This window comes from Spea bombifrons, chromosome 4, assembly GCF_027358695.1.
Source record: "Spea bombifrons isolate aSpeBom1 chromosome 4, aSpeBom1.2.pri, whole genome shotgun sequence".
NCBI classification, from domain to species: Eukaryota; Metazoa; Chordata; class Amphibia; order Anura; family Pelobatidae; genus Spea; species Spea bombifrons.
The window spans coordinates 77,682,574-77,701,929 of NC_071090.1; the positions used below are offsets into that span (position 1 = coordinate 77,682,574).

At 38.9% G+C, this 19,356-nt stretch overlaps 1 protein-coding gene across 1 annotated transcript in view; it reads right to left on the reverse strand.

Moving 5' to 3' along the window:
• ENTREP2 (endosomal transmembrane epsin interactor 2) overlaps positions 1-19,356 on the reverse strand; it is a 284,256-nt gene that overhangs the window by 24,682 nt on the left and 240,218 nt on the right. The window contains exons 6-7 of the mRNA XM_053464225.1: positions 12,848-13,008; positions 12,540-12,675 (exon numbers count right to left, since the gene is read on the reverse strand). Of these exons, the coding sequence (XP_053320200.1) occupies positions 12,540-12,675; positions 12,848-13,008 (297 nt within the window). The remainder of the gene's footprint in view (positions 1-12,539; positions 12,676-12,847; positions 13,009-19,356) is intronic.

Here is a 19,356-nt window from a genome sequence, read left to right on the forward strand (position 1 = left end):
ACAAGTCCTATTCACTATTGTGACTCTCTCTTCTATCTCCCAAACCTCCCCTCCCTTTCCTCTGCCACCAAATGTTCCAGAAACCTAAATAATCTCATCCATATGCCTTGCCGCCCCTCTTGTCCTCTTTTTAGCTTTGCTCTATGGAATGCACATTCTGTGCTTAACAAACGAACAGCCATACACGATCACTTCACCTCTAGTTCTGCATCTTCTTGCTCTAACTGAAACCTGACTAACATCTTGTAACACTCCCTCTCCCACTGCTCTCTCATATGGTTTCCTCCACCTCACTCATACTCCTAGATTTGATGATAGAGAGGGCTTCCTACTCTCAACAATATGCACTTTTTAACCTATCCCTCTGTGTCATCTCTCTCTTTCTCCTCATATGACGTCTATGCTATGCGGCTATTTTATCTCATTGTATTTTTCTTGTATTTTACTCTCCTCTGATGTTTCTTCAGTCCTCCTTGCATTGCAGTAGACACCCCTTTGAGTCTAATAAAAAAATGTATTTTTATTACCTCCCTCCTTTGATCTCACACAGCATAATAAGTCCCGTACTCATGATGATGGTCACAACCTGGAACTTTTTAGCATTTGCTCTCTAACTTATCTAATTCCACCACTTCCTATCCTGTTCTCTTACTTTGCCTCTTACTCCTTCCCTTTTCTCCCAACGACCATGCCTAACTAGAGACTAGAGCTATCTCAATTTTCAGAAATTCCCATCAAATTTACTTCTTCTCCTCTCTCCCGTCTTAAAAAATGTCATGCCATAACTTTGCTACCTCTCTCTGTAACTCTACCCTCACATCTGCTCTTAAGAATGTAACCCCAACTATGCTCACGTTCCCCAACCCTGGCAAACAACACTAACCGACATCATCAACCTTGTTCCTGCACTGCTGGTGGAGGTCTCATTCTATGTTCGACTCCCTACACCATAAATTCATGCTATATTCTTACTACTCTGCTCTAAAACTGTCTAAGGAAACCTACTTCACCTCCCTTACCTCCTCCCAGTCTCGCAACCCTAAATGGCTCTTCAGTAGACATGTGCAAATGGGCCAGAAACAATTCAAACTATTTTTTTGGGTTCTTTTTTGGCCCATTCATTTTTGGGGTATACATTTTGTTCCCTGCCCGTTCATTCCAGCCGAAGGTAATAGGCATTTTTGATTTGGGAACAAAATTAATTGCCCAGTGCCCACATTCACTCTCTCTTACTCTTGTTCAGACTCTCTCTCACTCTCTAAATGTTTCTCTACCTTCTCTGACAACCACTTCCACTTCTGCATCTTCCTTCACTTCTTCTTCTTCTACCTTCTCTATTCTATCTTCAGTTCTTAATCTGCTATTTTTCTTTTTTTCATCTGTATCTTCGCGGACATAACTGTGGCAACTTCTGCCAAAATGGCGGTGCTGCAGGTGAACTGAGGGCAATATGGTGGCGCTTCTGGTGACGTTATCTCCATGATTCTGCAATTGGGGAAGAGGACCCACTGCAATTGCCATGGTGGACTGAGGGCAATATGGGGTCATTTGGAGTGACTCCCTCTTCCCCAATTGCAGGATCAGGGAAGAACTCACCACAGCGCTGCGGTATGTATGTATGTATGTTTGTTTGTAGATGTATGTATGTGAGCATGGATGTGTAATTGTGTGTGTGTGAGCATGGATTTGTAATTGTGTGTGTGAGCATGGATTTGTAATTGTGTATGTTTGAGCATGGATATGTAATTGTGTGTGAGAGAGCTTCTATGCATAGATGTGTGTGTGCTTGTATGTGTAAGTGGGGTGAGATAGAGTGTATGTTAGAAATAATGTGTACGTGTGTGTTAGTGAGTATGAGCAGGCCCGGACTGGCCATCGGGCACACCGGGCATTTGCCCGGTGGGCCGGGCCACGGCAGGGCCGCACTGACTTAGGGGCTGATGGAGCTGTAGCTCCAGGCCCCTACCCTACCTACGGCCGCATTAACGCAGGGCATAAGGGGCACCTGCCCCTTAAGCCCGCCGCAACTGCGACCGGGTCCGCCACTCTAAGGGGCCGGGAAGTCCCCACCAAGGCCGGCCTTACGGGTCTGCGGCCGCACAGAGTTTAAATTAAAACAACGGGTTTTTTTTTAACTTTATTTAACATCCTCCATGTTAAATAAAGTTTTTTTAAGTTGAAAAAAAAAACCCCGATGTTTTAATTTAAACCCTGTACGGCCGCAGACCCCTAAGGCCGGCCCTGGTGGGGGCTTCCCGGCCCCTTAGGGCAGGGCCGACCTTTGGGGTGTGCGACCACCCTCCAGGGGGCGGCGGCGGGGGGCGGTCCGCACTGGGTGCCGCCAACTTGCGGCACCCGGCACCCCTCCAGAGACGGACAGCAATGTCCGCCGCTGGAGGAGCAGGCTCGCAAGGGAGCGGTATCGGAGGTCTTTGACAGACCTCCGGTTCCCTTGAGTGATTTTAAGCCGGGTTCAACCCGGCTTAAAATCACTCAAGGGAGCCGGAGGTCTGTTAAAGACCTCCGATACCGCTCCCTTGTGATCCACGCGGCAACAGCTGCTGTGCGCCGGGGTTTGTTGTCAGATCCCGGCGCACAGCACTGAAGCCGCGCCCACCGCTGTCCGTGCCCTCTGACCCGGAAGAAGACAGAGAAGACAGAAGAACTGAAGAAGAGGAAAAGAAGCTGAAAGAAGAAAGGAAAGGTAGGAAAGCATTAAGTGAGAGTGGATTGGTGTATATGTGTGGCTTGGTGTATATGTGTGGATTGGTGTATGTGTGTGGATTGGTGTATATGTGTGTGGGTTGGTGTATATGTGTGTGGATTGGTGTATATGTGTGTGGATTGGTGTATATGTGTGTGGATTGGTGTATATGTGTGGATTGGTGTATATGTGTGGCTTGGTGTATATGTGTGGCTTGGTGTATATGTGTGGCTTGGTGTATATGTGTGGATTGGTGTATATGTGTGGATTGGTGTATATGTGTGGATTGGTGTATATGTGTGGATTGGTGTATATGTGTGGCTTGGTGTATATGTGTGGCTTGGTGTATATGTGTGGCTTGGTGTATGTGTGTGGCTTGGTGTATGTGTGTGGCTTGGTGTATGTGTGTGGCTTGGTGTATGTGTGTGGCTTGGTGTATATGTGTGGCTTGGTGTATGTGTGTGGCTTGGTGTATGTGTGTGGCTTGGTGTATGTGTGTGGCTTGGTGTATGTGTGTGGCTTGGTATATGTGTGTGGATTGGTATATGTGTGTGGATTGGTATACGTGTGGATTAGTGTATGTGTGTGGATTGGTATATATGTGTGGATTGGTATATATGTGTGGATTGGTATATATGTGTGGATTGGTATATATGTGTGGATTGGTATATATGTGTGGATTGATATGTGTGTGGATTGGTATATGTGTGTGGATTGGTGTATATGTGTGGATTGGTATATATGTGAGGATTGGTGTATATGTGTGGATTGGTATATATGTGTGGATTGATATGTGTGTGGATTGGTATATATGTGAGGATTGGTGTATATGTGTGGATTGGTATATGTGTGTGGATTGGTATATATGTGTGGATTGGTATATATGTGTGGATTGGTGTATGTGTGTGGATTGGTGTGTATGTGTGTGGATTGGTATATGTGTGTGGATTGGTGTATGTGTGTGGATTGGTATATATGTGTGGATTGGTATATATGTGTGGATTGGTGTGTATGTGTGTGGATTGGTGTATGTGTGTGGATTGGTATATGTGTGGATTGATAAATGCGTGAGAGTGATGGGTGTTATGCTGTACCATTTCCAATGTCTTTTTTCATGATCTAATTATGCTCTAAAAGTACATCATAACTCCCATCACTCTATACTGTTCCATACAGTGGCAGAGCTGGGAGGCAGAGGCCTTGCACCCCCACCACAGGACTCCTGAAAGGTAAGTGAACTTCAAAGAGGGAGAGGGTAGATAGTTAGGAGGGGGTAGTTGCGGCGGGCTTAAGGGGCTCTGTGTTAATGCGGCCATATAGTACCAGTCAGTCCGGTCCTGAGTGGGCCTATTTTAAGGTGGGGGCCTGGAGCTGCAGCTCCATTAGCCCCTAAGTCAATCCTGCCCTGCCACAGGCGCGGTCGCAGTTGCTGCTTGCTTCGGCAACAAGGTAAGTAGGGTGAGGGAGGTGGGTGCAGTGAGAAGGGGCAGAGGGGGGTTAGATAGTGAGAAAGGGGGAGGGGATAGATAAAGGCGCTACATATTGAGAAGTGGGGAAGGGGGTTACATAGTGAAAAGGGGCAGATAAGATGAAGAGAGGGGGTAGTGTGAATGCGTATGAGAATGAATGAATAAATGTGTGGATGAGTTGTGTGAATGCGTATGACAATGAATTCATGTGAGGATGAATTGCTTGAATGATTTGTGAGACTGCATTAATGAATGTGTTAATGATTTGTGTGAATGATTAAATGCAAAGGTGGCACATGAAGGGTGGCCTTTAACAATAAATAAATAAATAAATATGGGCTGCTCAGGCTTAAATGCCCGGGCCTATTTTTTGTCCCAGTCCGGGCCTGAGTATGAGTAAGTGTGTGTAAGTGTGTTTACATATGTGTTTCAGATTGTATGTTGTAATGGGGCAATAATGGCACAGACCAGCTGTTGAATTTGAGGGGCCCTGCTTGTAGCCCTGCAGTAAAACCTCCACACTGGGGCCAGACATAAGAGGTGAACTCTACTTTTTATTTTTAACTCACTACTGGCGTTGGTCAACTTGTTCTCCGTCCCATCTTTATATAGCTCACCAAAGAGACATGCTGCCCCCCTAGTTCCCCACCCCCATTGCATGACTGTCCTCTCAACCTACCAAAACCCCCTTGACCCTTTGCCTGGTAAGGCAGGAAGGGAGAAAGCAGAAGATTAGGAAGGGGTGCCTGCCCCTTGGTCATGTTGCCCCTTTGTCCGAATCTTCTATCTCCGGGGTTTTTCTGGAACGGGAAGAAGAAGAAGCCTCAGACAAGAGACCAGAGTGAACAGCTAGCATGATGAAATCTTTTATTTATAAAGCATCATTAGAAAACATTCATACAAGCATGCATTTTTTATGATCTTTTTCCCAGGCTTTATTTTAGATGACAGAACCACTGTACATTTCTAAAACAATCTAGATGACACAGGTGCACTGGAGAGATAATGAGATCATTACATACCAGAACTTGCACATTACCTAGTCTTAAAAAATATACCTGGCTATTACCATCAAGTATTGCTCAACAACAGCCTCCATTCCCAAATGTCCTCTTTGATCACTGATGACGCATTCACAAAGAATACAGGGAATACACATGTCCACACGTTATGTCGCTACACTCTCATAGCATTCTTTCGCATGTATCCAGTATGAGGTCACACAGACAAACCATAGCTAGAACTACAGCAAGGGTAAGGACGATGCACTATTGGCCAGTGGCACACTGGTCATTTGGTGTGGCAGATGGCCAGTCAGGGCCTAACAACAACAACACAAAACCTCTAGGAAACATTTTGAGTTTATATAGCAACATCATTGCCTGCTTTTGTATCATATGATATTAAGCGTTATGCATATGATAGCTGAGAGGTCACTTTAAGTTTCCATTGTGTCCCTTTTGCAAATGCATGAGGGGAAATGTATTCATTTTTCTTAATGTAAAAAAAAAATCCAGTCTGAATAAACCGATTTTATGCAAGAATACCACAGTGACTTTCTGCAGTAGCAAAGATTAACACCAGGGGTGGTCTGATAGCTGGGAATGGATCACCCGCTGAGTAGTTTTAATCTGACTACATCTGCTATTCTGTTGAGGAGAATATCCATTAAAAAGTTAGAATTCTTTTAAGTGTACACAAGCTATTAAGCAATGCACTGTAGTTTCTTGTTTATGTGAGTGGCAGATGAAACCTGTTCCAAGTATAAAAATGGGCCAAATAAATTGTCTTTGCTTGGTGCCTTGAGATCAAGATCTGTAGGTGATATTATCAGAAAGAAACGATAGGTAGTCAATTCTATACTATCCCATTTAAGCATTTCCTGGTGAGCTGGATGTTCCAGAGGTTTCATACTGACCACAATAGACTTGTGCTTTTGGATTCGTACAAATCTCTGATAACAAGGAGGGCCCCCGAAAAACAAACAAAAACAAATGGCAACCCCCCCCCGTAAATTCCTTTTGATTCCTTCACTCATTTCCCTCTCACACATTTTCTGGGACTTAATTTTTCTTGGGTCAGACAGGGTTAACAAGCTATGATTAATATTTATGGCAGTGTTCCCAGAAAATGTGGTTAAGGTTCAAATGGGTACCCAAGCATTGAGGAGTCCAATAAATCTAACTGGTGCTGCCTATCAAGTATTAGCAAATGCAAACTCTCCAAGGAACATTCAAGCACAGGGTGCAAGAGGTTACATACAGCAAAAGAAAAAAAGTATATGAATAACCATTGCAATCCAAGAGATACCTATAGTGAAAAAACCTACCTCCTAGCACTGTAAAACTAAAGGTCTCCAGACCTCAAGCTACTTCTGCTAGGTGGCTGTTCCACAATCTATCACTCTCTCAGTAAAGTACACCTTCCTTACATGAAGTAAAACTTTCTTTCAGGGACGGGTGCAGCGGCATCATATTTTTATATATATATGGGATGAAGCATCCGAATAAAATATATATTTTTTTACATTATACGTTTATTTGATTACTTGTGTCTTCATGGAGTGCCGGTGTTTCGTTTTCTAAAGGCTATTTGGGGCTAACCCTACCCCTCCATAAAGAAACTTACCAAGAAGAGAGAGTGCTCAAAGTAGCCTACTAATCTGTTACACTTTGTTGCACATTCTTCAGTAAATGTTCACATTAGTACAGCAAAGTACTATTACTTCTGATTATCTCTGAATTTTGTGTACTGTAGTTTAATGCAAACAAAATGAACAAACTCAGGAAGTAGAACTCACAGTGTAAACCCCTGCTTCCTAATTTAGGATTACTTCTTTACACTTAAAAACATACAAGGTCATTGAGGGCTGAAAAAAATAATTTAACTAAATTCAAAACACTGGAGCCGTGAAAATGGGATTAGTCCAATCTCTCCATAATGACATTATTATTATTATTTATTGTTTTATATAGCGCCAACAAATTCCGTAGCGCTGTACAATGGGTCTTTCTTATTATCTTAAATGTTAGCATCTGTTAGGGTTAAAGAGTTAGGAATGAATAGCTAAGAACCCCTGTGCAGCCAGAGGTGAATAAACCAACATAGAATGTAGTGTGTTTCTTTAAAAGGTCATTTAAAGCTACATTGATCGATTCCAGAAAACAAAAATATACTGAATATATAACATCAAGACATAAACCACTCTGGATTATTCTTTGCAAATAGTAAATACAACTCATCCACCCCTTCAGTTAGGCGGTGATTCAGGTTAAGTGCGAGATCATTCCACGTGTGATAGGCAATCCTATTTAAATTTCGCAGACTGAGCATATGAAATGGCTCCTTTGCTCTCAATCAAGGGAACAGCATCGAGCTGAATACATCAGAGGAAATCAGCAGATGTGGAATATGTATTCTTGAAATTCAAGAAGTGCTGCTAAAAATACATAAAAAGACAAAGAAGGGAGAAGACTAAAATGAAAGAAAATGAGAATTGCAGTGGAGCTAGAATTATAGGCAATCAGCCCATTTATAGTGTATGGAAATGGACTCCTCATTTTTACTGTCTATAACATGAGAGACTGGACTCCAGCCAATTCAAACAGCTTTTTACAGACAATATCCTTAAACTGCAACTAGGGAATAATCCACACTTGCAAAAAATCCTGTTATATATATATATATATATATATATATATATAGATATAGATATCTATATATCTATATATATATATATATATATATATATATAGATAAATATATATATATATATATAGATATATATATAGTCTATTTCCTCTTATTACAGCACAATGGAAAGTAAGTGTTTTGAAGCACCTTGAGAGAAAAATAGAATGCTGGAATACAGTCTGGGTTTTATTTTTCTTGTATAGAATTAGAGAGATTTTAAAACTACATTATTAAAACAGAAAGGGTATAAAAGATACAATAAACTGTAAAATAATAAAAGATAGCCAGATGTCTACTTACATGAAAATAGACCTTAAAGAAAACTTTAAAGGCCAGTCATACAAGCTCCTACAAACTACTTGCTAAGTAATGTTATCGGAGATAATATTTGAAGACACCAAATGCTTGTTGGCCCTTCCAAATACACAGTGAATGTATGGAAATGAACCCCTCATTTCTTCAGCGAAAGAAATAAAACCCCAAGCCTACCACTGGCCCCCTCCCATGTGCAAGGGCAAATTAGCTTTTTCTAATGACACTAGTTTAAAGTACATTTGTATCAACTGGCAAGCCTTATTAATTAAACAAAATATGAAAACATTTTGTTATTCTTAGGTATTATCCCTTAGCTATTTCCCTAAATCTTTTTGCTCAGGTAAACATTTCAAACACATGTACATGTATTGGGGGTATGTTCATGAGCACCCAATGCATTATTCTCTAGAAGCAAGGTTCAGGATTGAACTCTGAAATGACTTGCCAACTAGACTGGCTAATGTATGAAATACTAGCCAACTAGACTGGCTAATGTATGAAATACTAGCCAACTAGACTGGCTAATGTATGATCAAGTTGAGAGTTTCTGCATCCTCACAAAGAAACGCTCTCAAGAGCATGGGGACAAACTTTAGGTGTCGTTTCACAGGACATGCAACAACACACGACACCTTGTCATGAGTTCACAAGGCATTCCGCTCATGAACCATCAAATACTGGCATAGAGTGAAAGCGTTTAGAGCATTGGACATCCAGAGAGTTACAAGTCCCAACAGTAGGGATGTTTACAGTAAACGGCAATCATATTAGTTTGGACTGCGATAGCAAATCTGGGACTATTGAGAAGATGGTGTAATGGATATATGTTTTTTTAATGTGATCTATATCATACAGACAACACCACAATGAGGATTGTACTGAGAATCATGAGAGTTAGTTACTTGTTAATAATGTCTGACCAAACCTGATTGGCAATAATAGGCCACATGGTCTTTGGAGAACTACAAAAACCTACCTCATGGTCAGCAGGGGGCATTTTCATTAAAAAGCACCTCCCATATGACCAGGTTTTATCTGGTGTTTAGACAGGTATACTCTGAGTCTATGAAAAGGTAGAATTAGCCAGGGCTAGTGTGACGTCCATCATGGGTTGATCATTCAACAGGAAAGAGATTGCCTGACAAAAAAGATCCAGATCCGGATGCCAAGGGCCAAGATGGCCTCTGCGTCTCTTGGGGCCAGATGGTTTATTTCTGGTAATTGTATGTTTGGTAAGGCCATGAGTAATTGCTAATGTAACCAAACATATGTCTTTGTGTTCATTTTGTGCCAACTCTCATGTTAAATTACCCTTTTAGATATATTGCTTTAACGTTTAGATGATTAACTAAAGTACATCACTTTATGTTACAACTGTCTGTGTATTTTATTATCCATATATTCAGCCAATATATCTTTAAAATAAACAATCCTAGTTGGCACATTTAGTTCTGCTGCCATTAGAACAAAATGGCGTGGTCGGCAGGTTTGGTTAGTCTGCGATTTAAAACAAAAGATGGAAATACCTAAGTTATTAGCTTAATTTAAAAAAATTGACTTTTCCTTTACATTTCTACCCAGGTCTACAGGTACTCAGTTACATCTCAGTTAGTTACATCATTTTATGGTGCAGGCAATAATCACTACCCAGGATCAAACCTTGTGACCTGCAACCTCCACCACCTGAAAAAAACCCAGGTTGAAATCCACAGAGCAATAAAATAAAATAAAATGTAGGTTCAAACTGTATCCATGCTATATATAGGAACCATAAATAAAGCACAAAGTGTTCAGTGACAAGGTCAGGAGAACACGCAGAGGATGTCATGTTTGGCAAGAAGCATCATCACGGCTCAGTCTGAGGACACTTAAGCGTCCGGCATCTCATAAAACCGGTGGCAGGTCCCATGAAAACTCATCAATCACTTTCAGCCAGCACTTGCATCCAAGACTTAATTTAAATTTGGCCTTTCATAAAACTAAATGTGACACGCTATTTTAAAGCTATTAGGGGGAAAAAAGCTTTCAGTTCATGTGGAATTTTACATCAATATGTGTCGTACGACAAAGTCAAAAGGGGAATAGGAAAATGTTTTGTCGCGGATTTGAAATCAGCAATGACAATTTTTACAAAGGGATCGTCAGTAGCTGTCTGCGTGTGAAATTTAGCTCAGTAATGTGTCGTACAAATCTGAGGTTTAATAAGATGTCTGATATGTTAAGATGCATGACTAAATTCTATTACACAGGCATTGTGCTACACATTTAGACTGAACGCCAAGCTGAAAATTGAATATTCTGCAACATTAGGATAATCAATCACAAGCTTTGTTGTAGCTAAAATGATTTGCAAGAAAATAGTTTCTGTATACATCTCAAAATATTCTTAATCACACCTAAAATCATAAAAATAATAAATTAAGCATGGCACACACTCTCTTATTAGTTAAAGTTGGTTAATTTAAGTTAATGTCTTTAACAAAAACCTGTCGATACATGACTAAAGAGATCTTACACAATTTGACCTCAAACCTCATCTGGTCTTTGGTCTTCTCTTTTATTCAGGATAGTCACCTACCTATCTCATGTATGTTTATGCCATCACTGCATTAACATTGTGTAAGGATTTGCCTGGACAGTAACTTCCCCTAATTTCTTTTTGTTTAAATAAAGTTGTTGTGGTATGTGCCTCCGGGATTAGGTAACCGGAGGTTGTCCAGCTGTTGATGACAGCAGCCCCACAAGTGATGTTTTTTTCACATAATATGCAAAACAGAAAATATACACACTTGGTTTTACTGTGTTTTTTTGCCCCCACTTCCTTTTATTTCTGTAAAGATTCCCCCACCCCATTTCTAAGCCATTACGATGATGATGACCTAACTTTCTGAGTTATGAGAGTCCAATGTGGCTTATATAAAATGCATGGCTGCTTACATTAGTCTTACATACGTAATGCTCAGAAACAATTCAGCATTCTTTATTTTCTTCAGTTTTTTCGTTATACTGTACATATGTAACCGAGCAGAGCAATGCATCACTGCTTGCTGGGCTAATTACTTTGGCTGCGTTCATCAGACTACCAAAAAGAAGATCACAGCACAGTTTGTTGGGTAGGAGCCCACAGTATGACAAGGTGCTGGCACACTGATTTACTAGGACTTAGTCTGCATATTGCTTGGGTAATTATGCCCTCAGGGGAAGCTCCCTTCTATAATGTATTTGGCACTTGATGTCAATCACTATAATGCGATTTCTTGGGGAACGTGGTCTCTTCACTGTAGGAAAGGCCTAGAGCAGATTGCATGAATTCCATCATTTTTCATACCCAGTTGTGAATTCCCTCTCCCCTCAGGGTTAGATAATATACAAAGTCCAGAACTTGCGAGTCAGCTTTGATTCCTTACTCGTCTTTATACCGCACAATTAGTCTGGCAGAAAGCCTGCCGTACACTCCCACACAATTACGCCATGTTTTTTTTTCTTCATAAAATAATGCAGCCTTCCAGGAGATTTTCAAACTCTCAAACATATAATTTTCTCCAAAAGCTTCTTTTTTTTTCTCCCAAGGTAAAATCAACAGCATTAAAAGAAACACAGGCTGACATTTACAGCTCTTCAAAACAATATGTAGGAATTTGAGAATTGAAAATGACAATACAGTGTGAAAATTCATATTTATATGCGGTACATAATAGATATGTTAATTACTGCCCTGGTTTCTGATCTCTTTCCTTATTAACATAAGGTTCAGATAGTGTTATATATATATATATATATATATATATATATATATAAAGTAGAGACAAGAGTACTTTATCCTTCCGCCTGTCATTAACGGTGCATGTAGGGAGGTGTCACATTAAGAAGGAAAGCACATTATACACCATAAGATCTACAAAATGGATCCAGAACTACAGTCTCGTTCAATTGCACAGAAGCAACAATAGACTACAATTTTTATGAGCCTCAAATGTTGTCCATGGCAAATATTCAGAAGTCATAGAGCAAACTCAGTGTATTTCATTTTCATAGCACCTGTCCCACTTTACGCACTCTGTTGATGGGTGGATTATGATGCAAAGGATGTATCTAGGACAATTTTTAGTACTGCACCTTTCCCACTACAGAATATTTAGGACTACTGTCTTAGCAAGTTTAAATGTAGGACTCATGAAGTAAGGAGGCACCGAGTGAGACATCAAACCTCAACATACTATAAGGCTAAAAATGTCTGCCTCCTTAAATATATGTGGCCAGGGATTGGAACTGGACATATTTTTATTGCTGTGCAATAAATGCTACGTAATTGAGGAAGATTACTCACTTATGTTATAATGTGTTACAATTATTCTTACCTGGCTGGCAGGCGTTTGCCCAACAACTGCTTCATATGGTGGCGGAAGCTCAGACGGGTATAAAATTCCAGGACTGTTTATGGAGACATCATATAAAGCACTGAATGGTGAGTGTGGGAAATCCAAGTGAAGACCCCTGAGGAGGAAAATACTATGTTTTAAGTTAATGTTTGACTTCTGTGAGCAATCCATATAAAATCACTGCCCTAATCCAAACACATTTTATATTTATTGATTTATATATATATGTATAAAAATACACACATTTTTACAAGCATAACACTGGTGCATGCAGTACTGTAACTTACCTTTGCACTTCCATGACCGGGGTACAGGTGTACTCAGGTGGATAATATGGTGGAGGTGGGATAGGTGGAATAAACTCATCAAAATCTAGGGTCTGGTGAAGAATAGCTCCATGTGGCATCATACAATCCATGTTTGAAGGGTGCCCTCTGTGTGGCAAAAACTTGAAAGAAGACAGAGACAATCAGTATGTGCATAATAACTATAATTTGGGTCTTAAACTATATTAGTTACCTAAACTCCAGTGCTATTGAAAAATACAATAGGCCAAAGGTTAGATTTCAGTTACTTCATTAAATATTCTGGACAAAATGCTGATACAGACCCACTGTGGATAACATCACACTAACGATATTACAATTAGGGGCCATATCACAGTGAATTCCAGTGATAAAGTAATAAACCACAACAGGTATCATTGGCAGTTTTCAAATAGGGACACCAAATATAAACACTACTAAGACTTTAAAAATGTATTTTGGCTAGAGGTTCTCCTACCACACATATGATAATAAGTTATCATTTTGAAAATATATGGTATTTTATTCTTTTTTATATCAACTGTTAAGGGATTTTCAAAAAACATATAGCAACCACACAGTCAACAAGATTGCAGATATATAGATATTTACTTTGTATATTGCTAGACTTTACTTGTTTTGAACTTCACTTTTAGCCTTTATGTTTTCACTTATTTTTTTTCTTTTCTTGTAAATTGTTTCTGCATTTTTAACTTCTTCAGTTGATCTTTATTCTTGTCAAGTTTCGTTACAGATAAGAACTCATTAACTTCTTCCACTATGGACAATTCATAGAGACAATCTCCAGTTCTCCACTGTATGTATTCCAAAATAATTCATATATTTATACATAAACGCACTACATAATAAATTAAGTATGTCACACTGGCCCTATTGAACTATGTTTAGTACACCCTTTTGACGTTAGTCATCACGCAACGTGAAGTATGTTTCCCTGAGTTACATGCTAATGGTAACCACATGCCATCATTTTATCAGTATATAACTAGATGTTATTTCTGCATCACTAACAAATAACGGTTAGTACTCCCATTCTTAGAAATATGTTTAATAAAAATAAGAGCATGTTTGGTAAATGCAGTGTCCATTTATCGTTAACCAGATCTAAAAGCCATTAAACCTACTCAATTCTAAAATTTACATAAAGGCACCAAAGACTCATTGTGTTCGTTGCTGACGATATTGAGGAATCCAATCTGTGCTCATTTGCAGACGTAACTAATCTTATCAGCCTAACTGGTAATATTTTTAAATTAGCATACTTTCCATTAGCCAGTATCTATGTAACTTAATTATCTATGCTTCACCGGCCACGACGAAACTTCTCCATCCATCTATTTGTTTTTGCATTAGGCTTCAGAACATGAGTGTGTCAGCGGAGTGCTGAGATCGAAGTCATACTCACAAACGACTTCAATTACATGGAAAAACAGATGTAATCGGCCTGATGTAAAGTTAAACTACAGCATAGTACAGCAGGGACTTTTCATGAGATTAAATTGAGTGTGGATCCCCTGACCCTGATGCCTGACATCTTTCTATGATGAAACACAATTCGTGGCTGAGAACACTGCTTTCTGCTTCTCCCACAGGCAAGGTCCTGATGTCATGTCACTTTTGCTGGATCACTAGCAGATTGGCTGTTAAAGCAAGTCTCTTTAGGAACAAGTGAGCTAATATTATTTGCTTACGGCATTTTTATATCGCGTTTGAACAAGTCAGTTCGCGTTAATGCTGCTATCTGTTGACTTCACTTTGATTTATAGCCAATATGACAACGTAGTAGGCATGTTCTGATCTTTGCTCGTTTTCGCTATCATTTTGGAATATTTCAGACACCTTTCTTCCGATTATTAAATACCAGGGCACTTTTTAATTTACTGTATAAGCGTATTTTCAAAAATTAATGAGCAACAATCATCTTAAAAGAAGACGTTGACACAAAAAATAAACAAAACACGCAAAACGCTAAATGTTATGTTCTTGTGGTCATTACAGATATTGCTTTATCAGCAAAGTATTAATTAGTTCATATTAACAAAGAAGAAGACATTAAGATTCAACCAAGGCATATCCATTTTTAACCATAACTTCCATTATGTAATCACATTATACCATCAAGTCAAGTCAACATACTTTTTTGCCACCTACCTTTGATTGTACTGTTAAACATTACTAGACATTAATGCTTAAGTGTAAAAAAAAGATATAAAGGCTTGAGCATGTTCTAAAAGTCAGATTTAGTTGACGCGCAACTACAGTTTTCTTAATAAAAAAAATCTCAATCATTAGTTTCCAAATCAAATTCATCTAGCCTTAGTGTATAATAATCAGTATTTGTTCTTATCCTCTCCCTACAATGAAGCACTGATTGTAATGTTCTACTTTTCCCATTGTTCACTTAAATGTAAAGTATTGTACATGGTTTTTAGTTAGATAAGACCTTTGGGTCATCTTAAGTAAGACAGACCTTACTGAATGTGAGGGGGATAATCGCGCATGTATACACACAAGTAGGGTTCATTTGCATAAATAGTTCATGTCCTACTCTAGACTGGTAGGCATGGTTGTTGATGTAATCCACACATTCCAGAATGGCAAAGATTTATATTGTTATCACCGGTAAATGGCTACATACCTCCATCCCCTTTATCAGTCAAGTCAAAAGTTCATTTTGTAGATTTTGAATGAAAAGAGATGACTTTGAACAGAAGAATAATCTTACTAAGGGCCTTAAACAGCTTTAGCAGATTTATCCTACCGCTGAGGGTTTGTGCCGGAGACATTAATGCTAAAGATGCTTTTAATCTTGGTGATAAAGTATCTTGCGTATGTTCTCTATGCAGATGTCTGTGGGATGTATTTACATATTCCAAAAGTTCAACTTCATTTTAAGGAATATGAATATGAAACAATGCCATTTCAAACTCTTCATCTGTGACTTATAAAGTGTAAATTTCCAGTAATATCTGAAAGTCCTACTGTGCCGTTTTATATTTCAGGATCATGTAAAACATTTTATAAAACCACAGTGCTAATAGAGTGGGAGTGATTCATCAAACTCCTTCTAGTGCTCCTTAAAGGACTATTTTGCCCTTTAAAACAAATTGCAGTTGAGCAGCCATTTTAACCCCTACAGAGGTTTGCATCTTTGTTTTTAACTTAACTTATTTAACTTGTTTTTAACTTAACTTATTAATTTATTTTAATGTTACATGCTAAGGTTGTGTTATACAGTTTGCTCATGTCCTCCGAGGATCAGTGAGACAAAGTTCTCAATGGAACTCTATACTTCTGTGTGCCAAAGCTGTTTTGGTAAATATAGTGGCCATAGCAATGTGTATCCTCTAAAGATGCTCAGGGAGCATCTTTGTAACTTGGAGGTCTCTTCTCATTTCTATCTGTTCAGGAGAGATACAGTTAAATGTTTGTACAAAACAATTAGTATCATTTTTACAGAAAAATCTTCCAAGTGAAGCAATATTCATTTATTTTTATTGCTAATATCAATCAAGTTGGTGGTACTGCTTGTGATCTGTTTTAGCTAAAAGGTAAAATAAGAATATAGTATCCACAACAGATTGGCAGACATGTTCACTTTAGGTAACAAATGTATCGATGTGATAAGATGGACAGTGGCTCTTTACCACTGCTGAAAAATGCGTACGTCAGAGACAAGTGTCTACTATTGAACTCAATGCCTTTAATCTTATAATGGGGACATTCTATTTTCACTGAAACAAAAAAAAGCAAAAATCAAACAGAACCAGAACATTATTTATTCCATCTGTAACAATCAGACAACATCAGCTTTGCTACAGGGTGTACTTGCTTATTCTGTTAAATTGTTATTCACTGCAAATAAAAGTAGTGTGACCAAATGAAAAACTCGTTTGGGGTTGTTGTGTCTCAACTGACCATAACAAACCATGCGATTGGGGTTTAGTTTGCGGTCTATTCAATAGACAAATTGACAACCCCTGGATAACCTCCCACTAAAAATGTCCCATCCAGTCACTCTTCCCACTCTACCCAGCATTAACCCACATACACAATGGCGCACATTTTTTACGTACATATTCACTCTAACTCACATACACATTCACGGTTACATACTACTACTTACATCTTACTAAGACATAGAAACATACAATGTCAGGTCAGATAAGATTCGGCCCATCTAGTCTGTCCATGTTTCCTGATCTCCTTTCTTCCTCCGCATTTCCAAGGACATAACTTGGCAACTTCCGCAAAAAAATGGCGGCGCTGCAGTGAAATCCTCCCCGATATTCCAATTGAGAGAGAGGGACGTCACCGTAAGTGCTGTCATTTTGCCCTCATGTGGTTTGAGGGCAATATGGCGGTGCTTGCAGTTAACTCCTTTCCCCCTGTTGGAGGTTCATGAGAGGACGTTACTGCAAGCACAGCCATTTGCCCTCAGTTGGCTCTTTCTGTGACATCTTCCTCCCCCAATTGGATTGGTCATAAAATTAGCTTTTTAATCTGTCTAAAATCAGTGAAAGCCAGACTGTTAATCACCATCACTACCAAAACAACCACAATGCTCAGTCTAAGGTATATATAGACACACACACACACACATATATATATATATATATATATATATATATATATATATTCATATCTTATAATATATTATTTGTGTAGATTGAGTAGACAGCATGTGTCAGCAATGACAATACATTTCACTTTCATTAACAGTATAGGATAACTCCACTGATAATTTGTTAAACTGTCAACCCTGCATGTGTATTTATGTAATGAAGTGAATAAATGTTCTCTGATTTGTTGAAATAAGCTGGACCTGCCGGGAACAATGTGTCTGTGGGCATATGATGGATCAGCTAAAAATAAGACCGTCACTCTGGGCTCTGGTAAACAGTATTTGTGGATTAGAAAGACATTTCCATAATTGTGGAAGGAATAAAGGCAGATGCTGGTCAATAAGATTTCATAGACAAGCTACTAAACAAACATTGCATATGCAAATGGATCTTTGGTTATCCAAAGCAGTCTCTTGGTGCTTAAAATTATCATGGGCAGAAGGAACTTCAATGCATTTGAGTGTGCATCAACCAACTGCTGCCTCATTACACAATTTAGGGGATGCAATTAGCTCATAAGCACATGCAGAGCAAGAATCTTGAATTAATTTTCTCTTGATATAATATGCCTTCCTCCAGTTTCTTTACTTTGTTACAGTAATTAACTTTATGTTTAATTTTGACTGACATTCACTGCTTGAAGTTCCTTAATGGCACACTATTTGATAGGGTATACTGGTCACTTGCTCTATTACTTTTTAAATATATCACAAAGAATTTGGTGATACTAAAAAAGTTAAATGGTCATTCAGTTTTAGTTATGCCACTTACGAAAACATTTATAAAATATAAGAATCAATCCTCATTTTTTTTGCTTGGACTTTGTTTGACTGAAATATTTAGGGGACCTTGCATTATAATTCGTACAGCACCTAGTGGAGAATCCTGTCCTAGGCCTACGGCACAGGTCCTTGAGGGGGCGCAGCCACTCTGCTGTATAACAGGGAGCCAATCTATCTATTGAAGCCCATGGAGCAGCCCAGCTTAGTGGAGTGGGCCTTGACAGAGCTAGTGGGTGTGCATGAATGAGTGATTTTCATTTAATTGGTCCAATGTTGTTATGGGTGTGGCTAACATTAAGGGTATATAAGTGGGAGCCATTTTGTAAGAGCCTCACTTAACTGTTTTTCTAAATCTGGCTCGTCTCACCCTCCCTCCCTTTAATTAGTGGGGTTGTGGTGGTGTCTACCCCGTTATTTCACAGCGGTGGGGATAGTTGGGGATAATTGTTTTTGTACAGTGGGTTTTGGTTTGGTTTTACTAATTTGACTTGGTTCAAGTTAGTTTGTTTCGAGCTGGCCTGTGGCTCAGAACCTGGAGTGGTGTAGGGGTATCTTGGTATGCCCCTGCATCGGTTATTTGGTTAATTTGGGTAGTGTAAGAGTGTCTCGGTATTGGTGTATAAAACAGTTTCAGCTATGAAAGCACTTTATATAAAAGTATATATTTATTATTAACATCTTTGAATCCTCTATCATTCCAATGTATTATAATAACTTTTACCCAGCATGCAGATGATGTATCTTTTACAGTTGGCTTTTGTTGTATATTTGTTTAATTCCAATCTGCTAGACAATGCATAACTGATAAAACTACAATACATCAGGGTCTTATCTCCTTATAATCAGACAGGGTTGACAGTGGTGCTGTCATGCAACATGTTATTATAAAGATGAATCTTCTAGATTAATAAAGCTTTTGATCAATGGTCGTCCTAACACAACTATAACACCACAAAAATAATATATAACAAAAAATAAACACTAACTTAATCCCTTTAATACATTATTTGTTAGAAATAGGTTTTTTTTAGCTTATCGTTCATAAGCGAAATGACGATAATTG